The 21,218-nt window shown below is 34.6% G+C and overlaps 4 protein-coding genes and 1 non-coding gene across 6 annotated transcripts; 4 read left to right on the forward strand and 1 right to left on the reverse strand.

Moving 5' to 3' along the window:
- The first annotated feature begins 4,342 nt into the window (after positions 1-4,342).
- LOC118036871 (uncharacterized) lies at positions 4,343-6,110 on the forward strand. The gene has a single exon (XM_035042709.2). The coding sequence runs from the start codon at positions 4,716-4,718 to the stop codon at positions 5,760-5,762; it is 1,047 nt and encodes a 348-aa protein (XP_034898600.1). The 5' UTR covers positions 4,343-4,715; the 3' UTR covers positions 5,763-6,110.
- Positions 6,111-9,100: 2,990 nt separating this feature from the next.
- Positions 9,101-12,255, forward strand: LOC118036863 (exocyst complex component EXO70I-like). The gene is given in 3 exon segments (XM_073404459.1): positions 9,101-10,147; positions 10,150-10,280; positions 10,500-12,255. Coding segments are annotated over 3 exon segments (2,109 nt in total). The 5' UTR covers positions 9,101-9,504; the 3' UTR covers positions 11,835-12,255.
- Positions 12,256-12,890: 635 nt separating this feature from the next.
- On the reverse strand, positions 12,891-14,975 carry LOC118036878 (LIM domain-containing protein WLIM1). The gene is made up of 5 exons (XM_035042721.2): positions 14,583-14,975; positions 13,892-13,988; positions 13,747-13,790; positions 13,552-13,641; positions 12,891-13,433 (listed from the first exon to the last, which is right to left on the reverse strand). The coding sequence occupies exons 1-5, from the start codon at positions 14,715-14,717 to the stop codon at positions 13,206-13,208; spliced, it is 594 nt and encodes a 197-aa protein (XP_034898612.1). The 5' UTR covers positions 14,718-14,975; the 3' UTR covers positions 12,891-13,205.
- A 2,897-nt stretch (positions 14,976-17,872) lies between these two features.
- On the forward strand, positions 17,873-17,944 carry TRNAP-UGG (transfer RNA proline (anticodon UGG)). The gene has a single exon. It is a non-coding gene; the product is annotated as a tRNA-Pro (tRNA).
- A 33-nt stretch (positions 17,945-17,977) lies between these two features.
- Positions 17,978-20,966, forward strand: LOC118036849 (GPN-loop GTPase QQT1). Of its 2 annotated transcripts, XM_035042689.2 has the most exons (12): positions 17,978-18,295; positions 18,384-18,428; positions 18,511-18,590; positions 18,677-18,751; positions 18,910-19,013; positions 19,108-19,264; positions 19,358-19,445; positions 19,878-19,950; positions 20,034-20,164; positions 20,501-20,573; positions 20,664-20,689; positions 20,724-20,966. In XM_035042689.2, the coding sequence occupies exons 1-10, from the start codon at positions 18,204-18,206 to the stop codon at positions 20,559-20,561; spliced, it is 906 nt and encodes a 301-aa protein (XP_034898580.1). In that variant the 5' UTR covers positions 17,978-18,203; the 3' UTR covers positions 20,562-20,573; positions 20,664-20,689; positions 20,724-20,966. The 2 variants fall into 2 exon arrangements, with proteins under 2 accessions (XP_034898580.1, XP_034898574.1); XM_035042683.2 differs by having other exon boundaries at positions 20,664-20,966.
- The last annotated feature ends 252 nt before the right edge of the window (positions 20,967-21,218 follow it).

Below are 21,218 nucleotides of genomic sequence, written 5' to 3' on the forward strand. Positions count from 1 at the left end.
TTACTTAAACTAATTCATGTCCTAAATTAAATAGATTAATCTAGGTTTTACAAGTATGCTTAGCATTATTATATTAATAGTTTTTGTTTAGACATATTTGAAAGTGTGGTTGCAATTACTTTACATTTTAAAATGCATTAAAATTATTAATTTTTATTTTTAAAAAATTATTTTTAAAAATTGATATATCAAAATTATTTAAAATATACAAAAAAATTAAATTTTTAGTTAAAAAATAATTTTTTTAAAAAAAATATAAGGTTGGACCCGTGTTTTCAAATACACATTTAGTTCAGGAGAGTAAAATCATGGCCTTTAAACTGTTCTGGCTTGATGGATTACTTATTGATAAAAAATTCTAATTTTTTAAAATACTTAGTTTTGAGTTATTTAAATAAATAAATAAACCTTAGTTAGAGGCCTGATCAAACTTTTTTTTGAGCCCTTAATATAAGTGACATGTGATTCAAACTTTGAATCAACTCAATTTATGCATCGAGTGTCTTGATTATGAGTAAAATCATAGCGGGTTATACCTCACGAGTGCCTAGATTATCGAGTTATTAGATTAACCTCTAGTTTTATTAAATCAACAATGTTTTATTTTTTTTAATTATGTTAATTCTGTTAAATTTAACTTTTAATTAAATTATTAAAAACTCGGCAAAAGCAGGTAAGTTTAATAGAGTCATGTCTTGTAAGAAACTCGGCTCGAATGAAATCTTGAATCCTTAAATATCTCGTATCAAACAGATGGGAGGGACCAAGTTTAACTATTGTGAGTAAAACTGGTGACCACTCGAGAATCCTGGTCCCGACTGAACTGGCCCACGTTAGCTTCTCTTTTTATTTGCATAGCCTGTGTGTGCCTTGTTTGTCGTATCATATTCAATTCATTACTCCACAAGCAAGTGGGGCGGAAAGCAAGGGCCCCGCACTGCAATTATTTGTCTTTTCCGGTACTCTTCTATACATTTACACTCTTAACCCTAAAATTAGAAGATCTTAAATTCCAGCCTTCTCTAAAATTGTTTCCTTAATTTGGCCCCCTAACTAAAATTCGTTGCTCCACCCTGCAAAATCTGATGTAAATTTTGGAATGATCAGAGATCTCACAACCTAAACTAATTAATATAAACAGACCCCTTAAACATCAAATCTTGGCTCTTACGTGTCAAGGCTACCCTCGTATTGTACATGAAAATGGGCTAAATCTTCCGTCCAGATTTTGGTTTCCTCTGATAATATTTTGCGGAGTTTTGATTGTTTTATAAAATATTTTTTATTTAAAAAAATATTAAAAAAATGTTTTTTTATTTTTAAAAAATTATTTTTAACATTAATATATTAAAATATTTAAAAATATAAAAAATTATTAATTTAAAATAAGACAAAAATCAATAATCATCACATTACCAATCCTAATTGATGCCTCACGTTCCGTTTCCTTTCTACGCACAACCTCTCTCGATTTTTTTTTTTATAAATTTCCGTGGTGCATGATGAACATTGCTGCTGCTAGGAAATGAAAAAAAGCATTCAACTTTATTTATTTATTTTTTGAAAATTAGTATAATTAATTAAAAAATTAGCAAAATAATATTTTTTAAAAGAATTTAGTAAAATAACACAATTTATATTTATTAGAATTTAAATAAATGATATCAATTTAAAAATATAACAAATCATAAATATTACATTTCTGATAAACATAAATCATGGTGGGATAGATATTACATTTTCCAAACACAATATCATATCATTTTTTAATTTCAATATCTTTATTCGCATTTTCTAATTGCATTTAGAAATAGTTTTAAGTACAAAACTATTTTATTTTATCAATATTTTTGTATTGCGGTATTCCGCCAATATATATATATATATATATATATAAAGACATTTACGCAAGCCAAAGTAAATCAACGCATATCGAAGCCAGTGCAAAAAGAAAGCCGTAAACTATAATTCTATAGTTTATTCTAGCCATAAACTATTGACCAATGAAAGACACAAGGTTTCTTTTCATTTTTATATTTTGATAAATTGTTTTTATTTATAAATATATTAAAATAATATTTTTTTATTTTTTAAAATTTATTTTTGACACTAACATATTAAAACCATCTAAAAACACTAAAAAAAAAAAATCAAAGTTAAAAAAATAAATAAAAAATGCTAAACAGCACCTTAACTTCACTGGTATTCACTTATCCTTACTTGTGTATCTAGAGATTTTTTCGAGTGTTTTCATGTAATTAGCCCACTTAAATTAAAGTTTTATTCCTCCATTTCCATTGCTAAATCAGTTGCCTTCACCTGTGATGTTGCCCGTATAATATGCGTAAGGGTAAAGAATGCTTTTATTGATGAAGTTTTAAAAAACAGAAGGGATCAAATCCTCCGATTATTCTTTAGATTTTTATTCTTAATATCATACGAAAAAATACACCCAATCCTTCAATTTCTTGCAGACTTTTAGTGGCTGTTTGTTTACAACGGCTGCGATTACTTTTAAAGTAAATTGTAGCTTTTAAATGCCTGGTAATAAAAAACCATAATATACTATTCATGTGAGCCCAGCTAAAATTGATTAAAATCGCAAATAGTAGCTTTTAAATATTTTATAATAAAAAAACATAATTTACTATTCATGTGGGACCAGTTAAAAATTAATTAAAATTGCATGTTTGTGAAATACAGCTTTTTATTTATTGCTTCTGTGCAAACTTACGGACACAGTGAAGAGTTATAATTCACTCTCCTACTATTTCCGCCGAACGAATTTCGATCTAAAATTAAATGTATGTATTGAACCGGGTCTGACCTGCTTAAAAAAAAAATTTTTTAATTTTTTTAATTATTTTATTTAAAAAATTATAATGACATCGCTCAATAACATAACATTTTACAGAATTTGATCGCAATTCTAATTTTATTATTGACAGGTCTGACCTAGTTTTAAAAAAATTCAGTTTTTATTTTTAATTGTGTTTTACTTAAAAAATTAGAAGGGAATTGTTTGATGACGTAGCATTTACAGAATTTGATTGCAATCCCAATTTTGTTCTTGATGATATTTTTACCTAATATTGTTGCGCGTTTAAGAAACCATGGAAAATATAATACTTATTGGATAGATTTTGTAAGTGATGAAATTGCATGTAGTTTAATAAAATAATAAAAAAAATATTTGATATCAATATTATTAATTTCATGATGTAATAACAGTAGTTAAATCTATAACATTTAAATTAAAACCATCAATATATATATATAACCTCAATTTAAAAATATATTTTTAACCAAACACATTAACTATCTTTTATTTAACCTCATTCTAACAATAATTTTAACTAAATATATATTTTTTAAAATTAATTTTAATTAAAAATATTTTTTATAAAATTAACTTTTTAAAAATTATAAAAGCTATCAAGATACCATAAACTCATTTTTTTGTTGTTGTATCTCTTTCATCACTTCTACGTGGCTACAGATCATACCCTGTATACTTTCATGTGAATTTCTTATGAGCAAGAGAACGCGCCTTGGCATCACTCTCTCATTTCTAAAATCTCTCTCACCTAGGGAGATGAACCTATTCAGCGCATGGTTAAGTATATTTTTGAAATTATAGATGTTTTTTAAAATATTTTTTATTAATATTTTTTTTTATTTTTTAAAAATTATTTTTAAAATTAACACAGTAAAATAATTTAAAAACATTTTAATTCAAAACAAAAAAAATTCATTTTTTTTTCAAAAAATATTTTTAAAATACAATACCAAACACGCAGAAAGGGGCAAACAGAAAAGGCACCGCTGCAACGCTAACAGGGAAAGAGGCACACCTGACAAGGGCAAACATCCTCTTTTAACAACATTTTTTTTTATTATCATGGTTATAGATATTCAAACCAGCTTTTGTATATCTCAATAAATTTTACAGTTTAAAATTAATAACAATATAAATATCTAGACTTAACAGCATTATTGCCTGAAAGCCACGTGTGATCTTTTATTTGCCCTTTTGTTTTGCCAACTTTATGCTCCCAAAGCTCACTCATCCTACATTACCGGGCAGAAAAGAAAAGGAAAAGGGATGCACTCGTCTCCCAAATCAGAGTCTACTTTGGTTAAAGCGATGCAAAAAACAAAAACGGCCAAGCCAAACCTGATCGGTGTAACCACGCATGGCAGCCAACTCCACACGCGTTATAGCGAGAAGGGCTTTCTGATTGGTGTCCAAGTGGGAAAACCCAGAAGTCTTAAAACTGACTTTGGGGCTCAGGTGTCCAAAATGTCTATGCATGCATGGAGCCCACTGCACGCAAATCCCACCGTACAATTTCCAAGTGTCAACCTCCTTGCCTCTTTTGCTTCATGCTGCCTTTCTCTCATTGGCCACAACCACTTAAATTTGCCCCAAATCCCACCGTACAATTTCCAAGTGTCAACCTCCTTGCCTCTTTTGCTTCACGCTGCCTTTCTCTCATTGGCCAAAACCACACTTAAATTTGCCCCGAAACCCATCAATCACTCTCTCCGACCAATTTCTCCCCTGCCTCTAAACTCTCTGCATCTTTAACAATTAGAAAATCATACAGCATTTTCTTCTAAAACACTCGGGGCTTCTTGGCTCCTCTCGCTTGATAAGGCAAGGTAACCGTCGGTAAAAAAAATCATTCAAGCATAAAGAGAAATTACCTACCATGATCAAAACTCTGAGTCCCTGCTCTAACACGGCAAAAACAGCAGAAATTATGTCAAGGTATAGGCCTATAGCTCCAAAGCCTGAGGGTCCTGTGAGTTCAATGGATGAGAGTTCATCCATGCCACAAGTGCAGGCTAGGCCTACCAGAACCAGGAAGAGAGGTAGAGCTGCCGTATCACCACTCACCATCAAACGACCAAGAACCCATTTGCTGGGACTCTCTTCTCCTAGTCATGCAACATACTCTGCCAGACATCTCTCCTTGCAGGGTTTTGCTCATGGAATTACTCAGCTTCCAGTTCCAAACCTGGTTGGGATCAACTGCGGCATGGAAAATTCAGTTACCGTGTCATCAAATCTACTAACACTTCCACTTCTTCAGAGTCCAACAGCTCCTGTTGTTGAAAACCAAGCAGCGGCTCCTGAACTTGGTTGCCAGGAACCAAATAGAGACAAGGTCATAGATTTGAACACCGTGGCTGAAACTTCCGAAGAGAGGGATCCCCTACAGCAATTACAGGAGCCTAGCACCAGCAATGTTATAGCACCTCAACCCGTTCGACCGGTATGCTCAAGCATAAGCGTTGCCAGCATCAATGAAGACCCAAGCTTCATCCCACTAGTGAAAGTTCCAAAGAAGCAAGAGGAAATTGAGGAAGAGGTTGAGTCCGAGGTCTTGCCAATAGTGATAACTGATTCCAAAAACAAAGTAAGGCTAGCAAATTCTGCTTACAAAGAAATGGTGGGTCAGCCAGAATGTTCCTGGCTTGGCTCGATGATGACTTCTGATGGACGATTTGCAGGCAGCTCATGCAAGAGGATATGTGGGGAGGTGGTACTTCATCTCTCTGATTTGAGAGTGCCAGAATCTTCAAATGGGTTTTCATGCCGGGCGAGGATAGAATGGTGCAACAAAGTAAAAAGTAATGTGATCAATACTTTCTGCGATGTTATCAGATTATCCTGCGAGTCCAAGGATTACCTCTTTAGGTGGAGGTTCCACATTCGAACTAGCAAGGATTCTCTGTCCAAGACCGATGCTTAACTGTTTTGTTGTATACAGTGGTTTACTAGAAAGCGCAGCCATGGTAGATGTATACATAAGACGTCAATAGTGAATGTCTAAATGCTTATAAGATCTTCCCTTCCGTTTGACTCTTCTTGGGACAAGCGGTGGTTAGAATATCTCTGTCAAGATCCCTTCTGCTAAACAAAAGATATTTACCACGCAACTCAAACAAAAAGTTGATTGCTTTCATTAGCAGGAACAGCGACATGCATGACACATGAACAGATATCAGACATGATAAATTAGGATATGCTTACACATTTTCAATTGTCACACGAAGAACTGTGGTAATTTACGGAGTATTCATCATCGGTTCTTGATTCACTTGGGCCCTTCCACTTGAAATTGTCAGCACACGATTTAAGCTGAAATTGGAAACGAAAACAATTCTCGTATAAATAGCGTCAAGAAGCAAGCAAGAATATACAATGCCCTAATCCTGAACAATCATGTTCTAACACATTAAAAGAGTCATCTAAATGTCAAGATTTTGGTGGCTGTTAGATAAAACAGAGCTACCAAAGAGAAATCACGGGCACCTTGAAAGGGAGTTCAAAGGCTTGTATGAATTACCCTCCATCCTTTGACAAATTATACCACCAAGTTAAAAATCTCACCAGAAGGCTGTTAAAGTCAAAATTTCTCAGTAGAGGGCTCTTAAAATTCCTAATCCTAACAAAAGACAGATATATAAATTGAAAAACATTTTGCAGTAGCTACAGAGATCATCCCTAGTTTTCTAGGGAAAGCAACTATTCATCCTCGAGAAAATGGATTGCGGGGAAAAGAATACAAACCTTGAATAATTAATCCATTGCTTTTCTTTCTGTACTTCTCCATAGCCAAACAGTTAAACCAGAATTAGGGTTTAGGTTTTAAGACAACGAAAACAAAATAAATACGAAACTCACACTTGCACGAAGGTATTGCTCAGGAATTTCAAAGATCACGCAGACCTTGGTGGGATCGACCTCAATTAGGCGTTTCAAGAGCATAATCGTTAAACCCGACGCAAGAGGACTGTAATCTAGAATCTAATCCACGTCGGATTTTTAATTAACTAAACTAGATTTTTAATGATTTAATTAACCCAATTAAATCTAGTTCAAATCTCGGTACATCAAAATCGAAGAGTTTTTAAAAAGAAAAGAATAAAATGATGCTAGTTTAATGAAAATAATCAATTCGAGTTATCGGTAACTAGCAAAATTAACCTAATAATTCGATAATCAAACCTTTTTCTAAATCATTTTTTAAACGGAGTCCGACAACTGTACTAAAACGAACCATCTTCTTGAAGATAATAGACCCGACCGGTGGTTTAGAGCACGAGAGCTCGCCATTTTTTGGAGCTTGCTTGATCAGGTTTCTTCAATGCTAATTGAGCACAAGCGCCTTCTGCTGATGAGCTTGGGTCTCGTCGACAATCTTTGAATGTTTGCGGAAATGCTTTGAGAGGTGTGTCAATTTGTTTCCGACCAGATTTACTACGAGTTTCGCGCATTCTCTGCTGGCGCATCTCCATGCTGCCACGTCCGACTTCTTGTTGAAATTATTAAAGAAATCGGTAAGTTAGATTTTTCATCCCGTAGATTTAGCAGTACTTCATTTAGCATCCTCCGAGAGAAGTGTTGTATATGCCTTTTTCTTTCTGATCTCTCCGCATCCACAACTGCGATGCGTCCCGATTGATGTACACAAGCTGGTTGGATTCTGCAAAACAGTCGCAGATGGCCACGTAAAAAAAAAGTTTAATAATTAAATTAAAAAAATTAAATATTAACCAATTAAATTAAACAAAAAAAATTATTAAAAAAAAAATATATAAAAATTTTTATGTTAACTTATCAAATCAAGTTAACCTGTTAAATTTGGAATCCATATCGTATCAAGAAAGTCTAAAAAACTAAATAAAAAAATTAATATTAACAAACTAAATTAAATAAAAAAATAATAATAATAATAATAATAAAGGCATAAAAAACAAAAGAAATAAAAAATAAAAACAACTCAGCATTTCATTGTGGATTATAAAAGCATCTCCAATGGAGTTGCTAAATGGATAGCCAAAAAGAAAAAAAAAAAAAAATATTTTGGTTTTTCTTTACTTGTTTTTCATACTCCAAGGGGAAAGCCAAATGAAATGTTAAAATGTCATTTTCTTTTCCACAAATGTTATTCCTACATGTCTTTCAAAAGAGCTAAAACTAACAAAGTAGGACCAATAAAAAAAATAAACCAATTAAATCTAGCCATATGGAAAAAATAACAACATTAAAATCATTAAAAAAAAAACAAAATACTTATTTATTCCTTTAATAGAATTGACTTTTCAAATGACTTTTTTTTATTGGAATACATATGGTAAAAAAAGCTATATTTATACTATTCAAAAATGTTATTTTATTAATTTACCTCTTTGAAATAGCATCTCCCATTGGAGATGCTCTAATATGCAATATGCAATGAAATACTAATGCGTTTTAGTAAATGTTACTAGTTATATGACTTGCGCAATGTTGTAGGTCAATTTGTTTTTGCATAATAAATATAAAAAAAGCTATGATCTAAAAGTGTTAGGTTTTTTTATAAAACCTATACTCAAGAGTCTTGGATTTTGCTGCAAGGCCTGACCCAAGAGTAATATTTATAATATTAATAATAATATTAAACTTGCATCACTCAAATTTAAGTGGGTTTAGCTGCAATACTGAATCCAAGAGCCTTGGATGTGAATCTAGCTACAAGGTTATGTCATAAAAATGTGATAATTAAATAGATTAATTAAAAGAAACAAATAAAAAAACCAATAAGAAAAAAAATTAATAAAAAAATAAAAATAAAATTAATTGATTTAACCTGCCAAATAAAAAAAAAACCTAACTCTCGACTTCATGCCTGACCCATTGCCATCCCTGGAGCCAAGCAGTAACTGATGAAGGACGTTGGTTTCTTTCCTCCATGGCTCTATCTGGGACAGCAACAAGGTTAGCTGCTGATATAACACAGAAACTGGGATGACTGTGAAGGATATCATGACTTCATTACGCATGTTGTCTAAACTAAATTAAATATAATTATCAGACCGGTACGAGGCTTCATCCAAAAAAGAGAATTATGTTGGTGGATCATAGTTATCTTTCCGGATCATAAGTTAACCTGAATCTATTATTTTGTTCAAAATAAAATCATTTCAGTTTTTTCTTAAAAAAAATTCTTAAAAATTCCGTAGCCGTGTTTAATAACTACAGAAACACATTTTCGGAACTGGTAAGCACAGATAAAAACTTGTTTTTTACAGTATTTGACTGCGATGTTGGTGTGTTCTACAAAGAACTATTCTCTTTTCTTGTTAACCAATAACCGTAACACTTGTCTATTAGCCCGTTGCCCATGAGAGTATCCAGAAGCTGCAAACAGGTGTGTTCACAAAACAAGCTTTCAATAGCCATGGGTGCAGAATAATGTCGAGTCAATAGCTGGCGGGGATTCAAAAGCACACCGGCTGTATATTCCTAGTTTTACTTCTCTCCATTTGTATGCCAGTTTTTATTTAGGTAGCATCGAGAGCTACTCTCCAAATTAATCACTGTTCGTCCTCTTCGTTACTCCCTTTATGCTTTCTCATTGATCAAATAGCCCAGAGAACCTCCCATCCCAGCATACTATAAACTAGAAACCCTTGTGTCTTTTTCTCTGTCTGTGAATATCAAGCTCAATGGCACTCCGTGAAGAGGATTCATTGATATCCGAGCTGAATTTAGCATGTTCTGATTTGAAAACACTGCTTCAAGCCTCTTCCAAGATTGAAGATACCTTAGAAAAAATGGATAAAAAGTTCGATGTTATAGATGAAAGTCTCTCAACATCCTCAAGAAGAGTAGCTCCTTTGCATTCTTTGGCCATGGCTGCAAAAGCCCTTGAAACCAGAATCAATAGAGCTGTCTCTCCTGCCCTTGCCCTCCTTGACAGCTTCAAGCTCTGTGAGTCTCTCCAACAGAAGCTCCTCGAAGTTTCCTCCCAATTATCTGCAGATAAAAATCCTAAGAAACGGCTAAAGCTCTTGTTTAAACTTGTTGATTGTGTTGATAAGCTAAATGCAGTCGTAAACACAATTAGTGAAGGTGGTGAGCGAGTGATTCAAAAGCTGCAAGAGGTGGTGGAATTCTTGAGCAGGACCAAAGCCACGGATCAGTACAGGGCGTATAGATTAAGAGAGACTTTGGTCACACTCAAGGTTCTTTACCAGACAGAGATTGATGCAATGAAGTTTGATGGGTTGCTTGACGAGGCTTTACTCAATTTGCAAGATGAGCATGAGAGCATACTGCAGAAACTGAAGCACCATAATATTGATGAATCCCAGGGGATAATAAACCTGACATGGCTGATTCTGATCTGGGAACAGAGCTGGAGATTGAAGTCCTCAGACAAATTTCGGAAACTCTAGCTGTCAATGATTGTCTGGACATATGCATTGATATCTACGTCAAGGTATGTGACGAATAAACTTCTTTTCTTAAAAAGTTTGCTGACCTCTAGAAAGCATTGCAGAGAAATATGAAGCCATGCTTATTTCTAACTTGAACACATCAAATTCAAACAATTCGATGTTTTAATAAATCATTCATAAGATATCACGGTAGTAATATATAACGCAAATTGCTAAAGATCTGGCAACTGAAGTCTTATATATTTCTTCTTCTTCGATAGGTGAGATATGTAAGAGCAGCGAAAGCATTGATGCGGCTAAACCCAGATTACTTGAAGACATACACTCCTGAAGAAATTGATGAAATGGAGTGGGGCACTTTAGAGACAGCGATAAGCCTTTGGATTCAACATTTTGAACTTGCATTGAGAACAGTATTTGTGTCCGAAAAGAAGCTTTCAAACCAAATCCTGGGAGGGATTTTGGATGGAGCTGTCTGGCTAGAATGCTTTGTCAAGATTGCAGATAAAATCATGGCAGTCTTCTTTCGATTTGGAGAAGGTGTTGCAAGGAGCAATAAAGAGCCCCAGAAGCTTTTTAAGCTCTTAGACATGTTTGACTCCTTAGAAAAGCTTAAAACGGAGTTCTCTGAGATTTTTGAAGGCGAAGCTGGTGCTGATATATGTACAAGATTTAGGGAACTAGAAAAACTCCTCGTCCATTCTTCAAGCAAAGTGTTTTGGGAGTTTGGTCTCCAAATTGAAGACAATTCAGATGGTTTCCCTCCACCACAAGATGGTTCAGTCCCAAAACTTGTAAGATACGCCATTAACTATCTTAAATACCTTGCCTCAGAAACTTATAGTGCTCCTATGGCCAAAGTTCTTCTCACAGAAAAAACATGGAAAGCTGGAATTTTATCGAAACCTGAACCTGAAGAGAACTTACTCAGAGATGCAATTATCAACATCATGGAGGCACTTCAAAGGAATGTCGAATCGAAAAAACTGCGTTACAAGGACAGAATCCTGCCCCAAGTATTTGCCATGAACACATATTGGTACATTTACATGAGAACAAGAAACACGGAACTTGGGAAGCTATTAGGAGAGCAGTACTTGAAAATGAATTACAAGGTTGTTGCCGAGGAATCAGCTTACATGTATCAAATGCAAGCTTGGAAACCTCTTGTGAGATTGCTTGACAAGGAAGAATTGAAAAGAGAAAACAAAAGTGAAAATGAGGATACGAGGGCTTTGATCAGAGAGAAAATGGAAGGTTTCTTGAAGGGCGTTAGCGAGGTTTCACAAAGGCATAGATCAGGGTCTTACACAATTCATGATGTTGATCTGAGAGAGCAGATCAAAGAAGCCACTGTGAAGCTAGTGGTTCCTGCTTACATTGAGTTCTTGAATGCTTATTCAAGTGCTTTGCCATCTAAATCATATGTTAAACCTGAGGCAGTCCACGGATTGTTCAATCAGATTTTCAACGGCAGCCATGGCAAATTGAAGCGTCGTGATTCAAAGCACCGGACACGTGGAGGGACTTCATCTTCCTTCGACGTTGAGAGCAAGGATTTGAGAAGGTTAGGGTCGTATACTAGCGACATGTAGCTTTTTGTTGGGATTAGGATTCCCTTGTGTTCTGTTTTGAGTGTAAATTTATAGCATATTCAAACGTTAACGTACCAAAAAACACACAAAAAAGGCATATTAAAATATGAAGCACCATCTCTTCCAACTGTGACTAGTTTCTAATTAAGAGATGTTGCGAGAAGAGTTCACCTGGTCAAGTGGTTGCCTCGGTAGGTTAACTTTCAGATTTTTTTTATTTTGTCTAAAATAATGTTTTAAAGTTTTTTTTTAAAAATAAAATGATATTGTCTGAGTTAGAGCCGAGTTGAACTGCTAATCTATGAATTGACTTAACAAACACAAGATCCAAGCTAGACCATGTCTGATAACTATGCAAAATAATTCTATGCTTTCTACGAATGCAAGGGAGCACTAGAATGGTGCAGTTTGTTGCTATGCATCATTGCATTGCCGTTCGAAAGGAAATAGCAATGCCATGTTTCAACGAAATCACCAATCCATTATTTGTGGCCTTGTCAAGCAAAAGATTTGCCATTAGATAAAACTTCAATTTTGGAATCAAAGTTCAAGTTGAATGGGAAACTTGACCCGATTTGGTGTTGCTGGTTAGCCTAATTTTGATTTCTTTATGGTTGCGGTGATTTTGGTATGACCAATTGTCTTCCGTCTCTGCATTCTGCCATCTTTCAACTTGTTTCCTGCCATATTGCTTGGAAGATGACGGAGATACGAAGGCTTTTCTCACAGCACTCTTCACATTCTCTCCTGCTTCTCAGAATTTGTGAGGACAGGAAGTTGGAATTTTATCTTGTGGCATATGATGTGATGATACAGCATAATTGTAGAAGGGTCAGGTTGTGTGCTCAAATCCAGCTTTGCCAAATTATAGGCTTGATAGCGTTGTCTTTGCTAGCAGCTATACTGAATTGTCTTTGCTTTGCCCCCTGGATTCAAGTGATCACGAGACATGCATATCTGCGGGTGTTCAGTCAAGTCTTGCCTGTCTTAGGAACCTTGCATCTAAAAGGACAAAAACCAGCGATAACTGAGAGACTCTGGAGGGTAAAACAATGATGATCATCGAAATCTAATGGAAGTCAATAGAAAGCAATAAGAACCCACAAATTACAGAGTTTAGCTCACCATATCACATACTATAACCATACAAGTCTTCTCATCTCATGCGAGCATCCATAATAGCACAACAAAATCCAAATACAACAACAACAAAAAAGCTGACACACTTCAATGAGAAATATGAAATATCATGATTTTAATCTAGCTCATAAGCATAAAGACATTTGGACTGCGGGGAAAGTGTAATCCATGAGGGTGACAGCAACATCATAAGGCAGGAAAATGCAGGATGAACATGTATCGTTCAGCAGATTATGACTCGGCTGCAACTTCTCTTCCATTAGTTTTGTTGTTCATGGAGTCCTTCTCAATATCACCCTCAAGTTGGCTCAAGTTTCCCTTTTCCTTGATAAGTTGGTTGTGGTGGTGTTTGCAGTAGAGGCGACCTTCATGTGCAATGTAGTTTGATGGGCTAATTGTACATCCTCCGTGGATGCATTTGAAGCAGCTCTTGTGGTAAGGAGTTCCATTCACCGAAACCTTTTAACAGAAAATTTTAGTAAATGATGATTAAGTAAAGGAAAAGTATAGAACATGGAAACAAGTTGCGTCTGCTCGTTTTGTGAGTTGGGTATTTTTGAAATGTGGCAATCTTTACCTTCTCAGTTGGATAGACTGTGTTCTTGCAGCCGAAACACTTTTCTCTGGTTCCAGCGAACATGGTCGAGACTTTAGTTGACACAGGTTTCTGTTCAAAACAAATCATGTTCAAAACCAAAGAGAGGTGGTAGAAACTCAATTGTAAGCCGTAAGAAAGCATCTGAATGTCAGGAATATAGGCAAAAGAAATTACCTCACCATCAACAGGTTTCTCTGGCTTTACAATTTTTGGTGTCCCTGCAAAGGAAGTTAAATGCGAGTAAATCAGTTTGTATTCCAAAGGGAAATGAAGAACTTATGCAACACTGGCTTCCTAAAAGATTTTCTTTATCTTTTACCCTCAAAGCTTTTGTCAAGACTGCCAGTTCTTTTGAACAGTTGATCAAAATGCGGCCTGCAGTAGAGCACCCCTTCAAAGGAATTGTAGTTGCCAAGCTGCAAATAGAACCATCTGTCAACAGATTGCATATAAGAACTACAACTTGATTGATTATATATCTTCAACCATCTCTCTCTCAATAAGAACTGCTGACTTCGCTTAACAGTGGACAGATCAGTGAGAATGAATCAAAAGAAGAACAGCTGGAAGAAATCATGTCACTTCAGAACAGTAGAAAAGTCAGTTCAGTGTACCCTATAAGGAGCTCCTCCACCTGAAATGTTCGCTTCAGTGAATTGAATTTGGAATTGCTGGCTGATCTATTTTTGGCACTGTTAGTTTCTGCAGGGTTTTGGTATCTAAAAGGTGATATCGCACTGCTCATAATATTGCAGGGGTTTGAATTTGAACATTAACATGATAATCCAGTCATCCATGATACAGAACAAGTCGAGGTCGGTATGCAATTATGAAGGGTGGATAGCTAAGACCGGGAGGACAAAACTAGAACCAAGAAGCTACAGAAATGCTGGGAATTCATGGAGCTCAATCTGTATTTAGTAGAAGCAACCAAGCATCCAACTTTAACATTTGCTAAATACATGGATCTACCAAGTTTTTGATTTCTTATCAAAATTCTCACATCATACCTTGAGGGTTCCTTTGCAATGATGGCATCGGAAGCAAGCCTTATGGTACGCACGGTTGTCGGCTGTCAACTTGTCGACAAGATAGACAGTCTTGTCACATGCCATACACTTCTGGGTTGTTCCTGCAAATGCCATGGCTTCAGAATTCTCACCCAGACGCAACTGTAGTCTCTATGCTTCTATCTCCTCCCTTTGTTTTGTTTCTGTTTAGGGACTAGTGTGGAAGAGGAGTGATGAGGGGAAGATGAGGAAGAGAAATGATGAACAGGTGTAGTGGGCTGCAGGATGCTGCTGAGACCAAAAGCAGTGTTGTATAATTGAAGTTAGTGGCAAATGGCAATCATTTTGTCCAACTTTGAAGCACCTAACTACCGCTGTCTATAGATTTTTTTAAATTTTTTATATTTTTTTGCCTGTACTCTTAACACTCGTGAATAAACCGGTGAAAATCTGGAATCCTAACCTTGTTTTGGTGGTGTGGTTGGATTTTCTCCAAATGTTTACCCTCATTTGGTGAAATGTCTTGTCGAGATTTTCCTTTATTGTTTGTGATTTCAAAGGCATAATGAACCGTATTGATGTGCATTGATATGAAGGGTGTAATTATTAATTTTATTATTGGATCAGACTCCTATTTTTTTATCACGTCTCATGAACTCAATTCTATGATGGGTGGAGGTCATTTTCATGTTTAAATTAAGCTTAGAAATTGTTGCTTGGGATTTTTCTTATTCTTTCTAGATAGGTTTTCTTCAAATTTTACTTTAATTAAATCTTGAAAACCCTAATTTTTTTTCTTTGGCTATAAACTGCATCAACTTACTATAAACTAAAAAACGAAGGGATCTGGTGTTATTAATGTGGTTAAAACGCACAAGCAAGGGTGTATGTGGGCTGTCATAAACTGTTCAACAGTAGACTTGCTGCATTATAAAAACTGTATAATTCAACGAGGCACGAAGTAGTATATAGTATAGTATATTAATGCACCAACCCACTTAGATGAGCTTTAATTATTTGTTAGACGGGCGAATGAATATAAATAGTTGGACTCCTTCCCTGCTAATATTATCCTACAAATATCTTTGCTGTCTTACAGATATGAGCCACAGGATTAGGGTTTTGCTCTCCGTTAAAAATTTGAAAGGAAAGGGAGAGGGGACCATGAAAGCTGGAGGCTTGGACCGATCCTGCAGGGTAGTATACAACTTTGTCGTATGCTGAGAATTCAAATTTATTTAAGAATTAAGGAGCCTATTTTGCTTGATTTTCCAGTGCTTTTGACAAATGACCCGGCAAGGGAAAACAAAAGGGTGTGCTAATAATGGCTGTGCACTCTTGTTAAAGCACGATCCTCAAGTTGATAAGGAACGTGTAGATAGTAGATGTTTTTAAAAATATATATATATATATATATATATATATATATATATATATATTTTTAGAAATGAATTAAAATAATATTTTTTTATTTTTTAAAAAGTTATTTTTGATAATAAAACAATTATTTAAAATATTAAAACTTTTATAAAATACTATTTGGAATGCAATTCAAAACAAAACAGGAGAAATAACAAAAAAATAAATTTCAGAGGGTGTTTTAATAAAGTTTGCATAAGAATTGAACTTAAACCTTGTCCTTTTTCCCCTGAAAGAAGAAATTATAAAGTTTTTTTTTTTTTTTTAAAGTTTAAAATTAGAATAATATCTCGCTTTTTTAAGAAATTGGAGTTTGAAAAAAGGAAACTGCCAAATACAATATTTCCCATCTAGAAAACTGGGAAATTCTTACAATATACTGAGTTTTTGAAAAACATATTTTAAAATTCTTAAATAACTCTCTTAACAATTTTTCTACTTTTTAAAAAAATAAAAAAAGACACCAACAATCTAATTTTTTTATATATATTTTCCGCTACTCTTCTTTAAGAATTTAACACTCAAACATTCTCCTTTTTGCCCTTTAGAAGAAGAAACTAGAAAGTCGTTGCTTTGGAGAATTAGAGGGTCCCAAGGCTTTCCCACGCCAGCACTTCACCATCCAATATCTAGCTGGATTTCTTGCAGCTCACATCTTAATCCCTCCATTATATCGTCTTCGAATGTCTGAGCTTCTGAATAAGGTGGGCCTGAAGAAAAAATCATGCACAATTTGTACAAATATCTGTCGTAATAAAAATGTGGTTAAATCATAAATTTATAGGTTGTTGTAGGTCCATCATTTGATTTATAAAAATATGCACCATAATTCAAAAATTCAAAAATTACATGTGATTTCATAATTATCACCCACCCCTCATAGGAATTTATCATGCTAACAAAACTTTAAGTGTTATGATATTTTTAAAAATATTTTTTATTTAAAAATATATTAAAATAATATCTATTTTTTTATTTTTTAAATTTTATTTTTATATTATTGCATCAAACAATATGAAGAAATAAAAAAAATAATTTTTAAAAACAATTTAAAATACAAGAACAAACAAATTTAAAACAATAAAAACAAGAGTCTAAGATATAGTTATAAAACCTAGTTGGGTATTGGAGTTTTATCTGAACTTAGATTATAGTTTAAATTTTTTTTTTTAAAAAAAAAACATTTTTTTTTTAAAATTTACTGGACTGAATTTAGAACTATGATCTAGATTTAAATATATGGGTGTCGAGTCATAAAAGGGACTTCCCATGCCACGCAATCCAAAAATGCATGGATGCCCCCACAGTCTTCTTCCCCAAGCTCTGCTTCAACTCCTCGCCCACCAAGCCGAAATGATAGAGGCTGTACTGCCAGCGGGTAAAGTGGGCTAAGGATTTAACTCGGTCCCAACTATCTATTTAGAAAAGAGTCGTTGAGTGCACTCACATGCACTCACGATTCACGAATCATATGATATGCAGTTAAGCCTGGTCCTCACAGAATAATTCCCATGTGAAAATGCTTATCGAATATGCCGAGTCGCTTCTCATGTCTAAATCACCGTGTGCCCTAAATAATCAGGTGGACCACTTTTATCTAAAGCTTAATAAACCAACGTCCAAGTTGGTTCGGGGACCCATGTAGCCTTGGTTAAAAATCCTCACTGCCTGTATTTGTAATTTGCAAACAAGTTGCACTAGTTTATTTTAGATTTGTATTTTCAGGATTATTAGCCAACTTTATAATTATTTTCAGGGAAAATATCTCTTATAATTTGATTCTTTTTTTGTCCCTGTTGCTACAGAAAAATCTCAAATTGAACAGTTGGAATTAAATTAATTACATATCTAAGTCTTTGGGATACACGAACGGGCATTTGGTCTAGTGGTATGATTCTCGCTTTGGGTGCGAGAGGTCCCGAGTTCGATTCTCGGAATGCCCCGTTTTATTGATTATTTATACATATTGCCCATATTTTTTTTTTTTTGAAAAACAAGACATTTCTTTGGTAATTTTCAAGATAAAACCCTAACCCCCCAGAAGGAACGAAATCCTTCCTCTCTAATCCCATCTTCCTGTCCTCCGAGTAAGGTAATTTTCAAGCTAAAACCCTACCCCCAGAGGAGCAACGAAATCCTTTAACTCTCTAACCCCATCTTCCTGTCCTCCGCGTAGAATAAGCACAAAATAAATAAAAAAGAATGGCGTTTGGGCAAGTGGTGATTGGTCCACCGGGATCAGGCAAAACCACCTACTGCAATGGCATGTCTCAATTCTTAAGCCTCATCGGAAGGTAGATTTTGCGTTCAATTTTCCAATCGCTAGAAAAGAAACGGTGATGTTAGTAATAGTGTTTTCTTCATGTTAATGACTTTATGCAGGAAGGTTGCTGTTATCAATTTGGATCCAGCAAACGATGCATTGCCGTAATCTTTCTTTCTTTGAAAACCCATTTACAATAATTCTTTCTGTTGTAGAAATACTTGGTCATTGCTATTTCCTTTACAGGTATGATTGTGCTGTTAACATTGAAGATCTTATCAAACTAAGTGATGTAATGAACGAGCATTCCCTTGGTCCCAATGGAGGTCAGCCTGCTTATTTATTTCACACCCTTGTCATTAATTTCTGCTAGTAATTGCTTAATGCTGATATCGTTTGCCTTTTTTACCAGGTCTTGTTTATTGCATGGATTATTTGGAGAAGAATATTGACTGGTTGCAATCCAAATTGGAACCTCTGTTGAAAGGTTAATGCAGTACACTATAGGCGTCAGCCGTTCTGTTTTTCATGCTCTGCTTTGTTTGGGACATGTTTTAACTTTGATGTTTTAAAACCCACTAATTGAACCTTGTTTAGGACATGTTTGGTCTAGTTACAGTGTTGAAAGTGTTGACTCTGTTGCAGATCACTACCTTCTTTTTGATTTTCCGGGCCAGGTGGAATTGTTTTTTCTCCATTCAAATGCCAAGAATGTTATCATGAAACTCATTAAGAAGTTGAACCTTAGGGTATGCTTTAATTTACAAGGCTTTCGTATCATTTTAATTTGTTAACCGCTCTATTTTATCATGACACTATAATTGAATTTCTCATCTTATGCAGTTGACTGCCGTGCATTTAGTTGATGCCCATCTTTGCAGTGATCCTGGAAAATATGTCAGCGCATTGCTTTTGACACTATCAACAATGCTTCATTTGGAACTCCCACATATCAATGTCTTGTCTAAGATTGATCTAATTGAGAGCTATGGCAAGCTAGGTGTGGCTCTTTTCTTCCTTTCCTGTTTTGAGGATTGTGTTATTTTAACAAAAAACTGTAAGAACTGATTGCATGTCTTTTAATGTGCTGCAGCTTTTAACCTCGATTTCTATACAGACGTGCAAGACTTATCATATTTGCAGCACCAACTTGATCAGGATCCCCGTGCTGCTAAGTACAGGTCTATATTTCTAGAATCCATTTCGTGAATTATTCAAACCACTTATGCTTGGTGCATTGAATGTGTGAGTTTTACCTTGCCAGCAATCCTACCCTTTTGCTTTTTTGTCTACTTAGATTTTCATAATCTTTGACATTGGGAAAATAGTGTGTGATTCTATTGGTGGTATTTATTTAAACATAAGATAATACCCATCAAAGAGTTTGATTCGACATCTGGCCACGTGTTAAAATACATAAAATGGTGCTTTGTAGGAATAATGGTTCCTAATCTCAGAACCTAGTCTGTGAGATCATCAATCTATGCTAGGCTATTAGAAGGTCTATAAACTACTGCACCATTGACAGGAGAATACTGTCACTTTGGATAATCATATTGGTGTAAATACCTGCTTAGTTGTTAAATGCAAGCTGTTAAAACTTCTTGTTGCAGGAAGCTTACAAAGGAGTTGTGTGATGTAGTACAAGACTTCAGTCTTGTCGATTTTACAACTTTGGACATTCAGGCATGGGAATTTCTCTTCTCTCCACTACTTGAAGTTTGTATGAAATGTTTATAGCGTGTTCTTAGTTAGACACTTCTTTTCAGGACAAAGAGAGTGTAGGGAATCTTGTGAAGTTGATAGACAGGACCAATGGTTACATCTTTGCTGGCATGGAATCCAGTGCAGTTGAATTCAGCAAGATTGCAGTTCGCCCTGTTGATTGGGATTACTACAGATATCCTTATTGTTGTTAACGTTTATTGTATTAGATGTAGTTATGTGACATGTATTTTTCTTGTTTAATTGTGCTTTCTATTAAGTGTTAGTGACCCTGCCTTGTTTATATCATTATTTTTTTCTGAAGCTCATCAACTTGTAGGCTCAAGTAAATCCCATGCATGTTCATTATGTATATAATTGTGCTTCTCTATTTTAATAGTTAGGAATTTTTCGTATTTTATCAGAAATTATGATCTGGCCGCATCAATAATTCATAAGTTTTTGTTATGGCCTCAGTAATCAGTAAATTATTGACATAGAATGAGCATTTTTCCTTGACCAAGCAATCCACAGTTGCAGCAGTGCAAGAGAAGTACATGAAGGATGATGAAATTTTTGGCAATGACATCTGAAAACCTAGTTTGGTGAGATAATTATCTGCATATTGAATTTATGTCCCAATTTTATCTCGCTTGTGAATGTTTCTTATAGAAAGTTTTTGGCTGCTGTCGCAGGGGCTTTAGGTTTATCAGTGGGTAAGCTACAATTCTATTGTTTACTTCCTCCTCCCTCCACTATCATCCATGCATGGTGTATATAATGAAAACTGGGAACTGACCTTTTTGTGGAATGTACAATTTAATCCTCTGTTACATGCCGCAGAACTCTGGCTTGGGAGTGTAAAAGGAACAATCTATGACGGTTGTCTTCACTATAAATATGTTCTTAGTCATTGAGATTGTAATGCTTTTGTTTTTGCTAGCAATTAGCAGGTACTTCAACGTATTAAGAGTTAATTTAGCATGATTTTTGAATTATGATTTTTAACTTTTAAGTTGTAAATTTCTTATTCAAGTTAAAGTTATTTCTTGACAAGTATACTTATAAATCTTTATTTTCTTAAGTTGAAAGTAAAAAAAAAAAAAGTAATCTTAAAATGATTTATAAAAATCAGGTCAAACATAATCCAATTTATAGTGAAGTATTATTTGTATGATTTGACTTAATTCGTTCTCTTTAACATATCACGAGGAACTGAACCCACAGCCTCCCTTTTCTAGACTTGTTTA

This window comes from Populus alba, chromosome 14 (genome assembly GCF_005239225.2).
Source record: "Populus alba chromosome 14, ASM523922v2, whole genome shotgun sequence".
Classification (NCBI taxonomy): Eukaryota; Viridiplantae; Streptophyta; class Magnoliopsida; order Malpighiales; family Salicaceae; genus Populus; species Populus alba.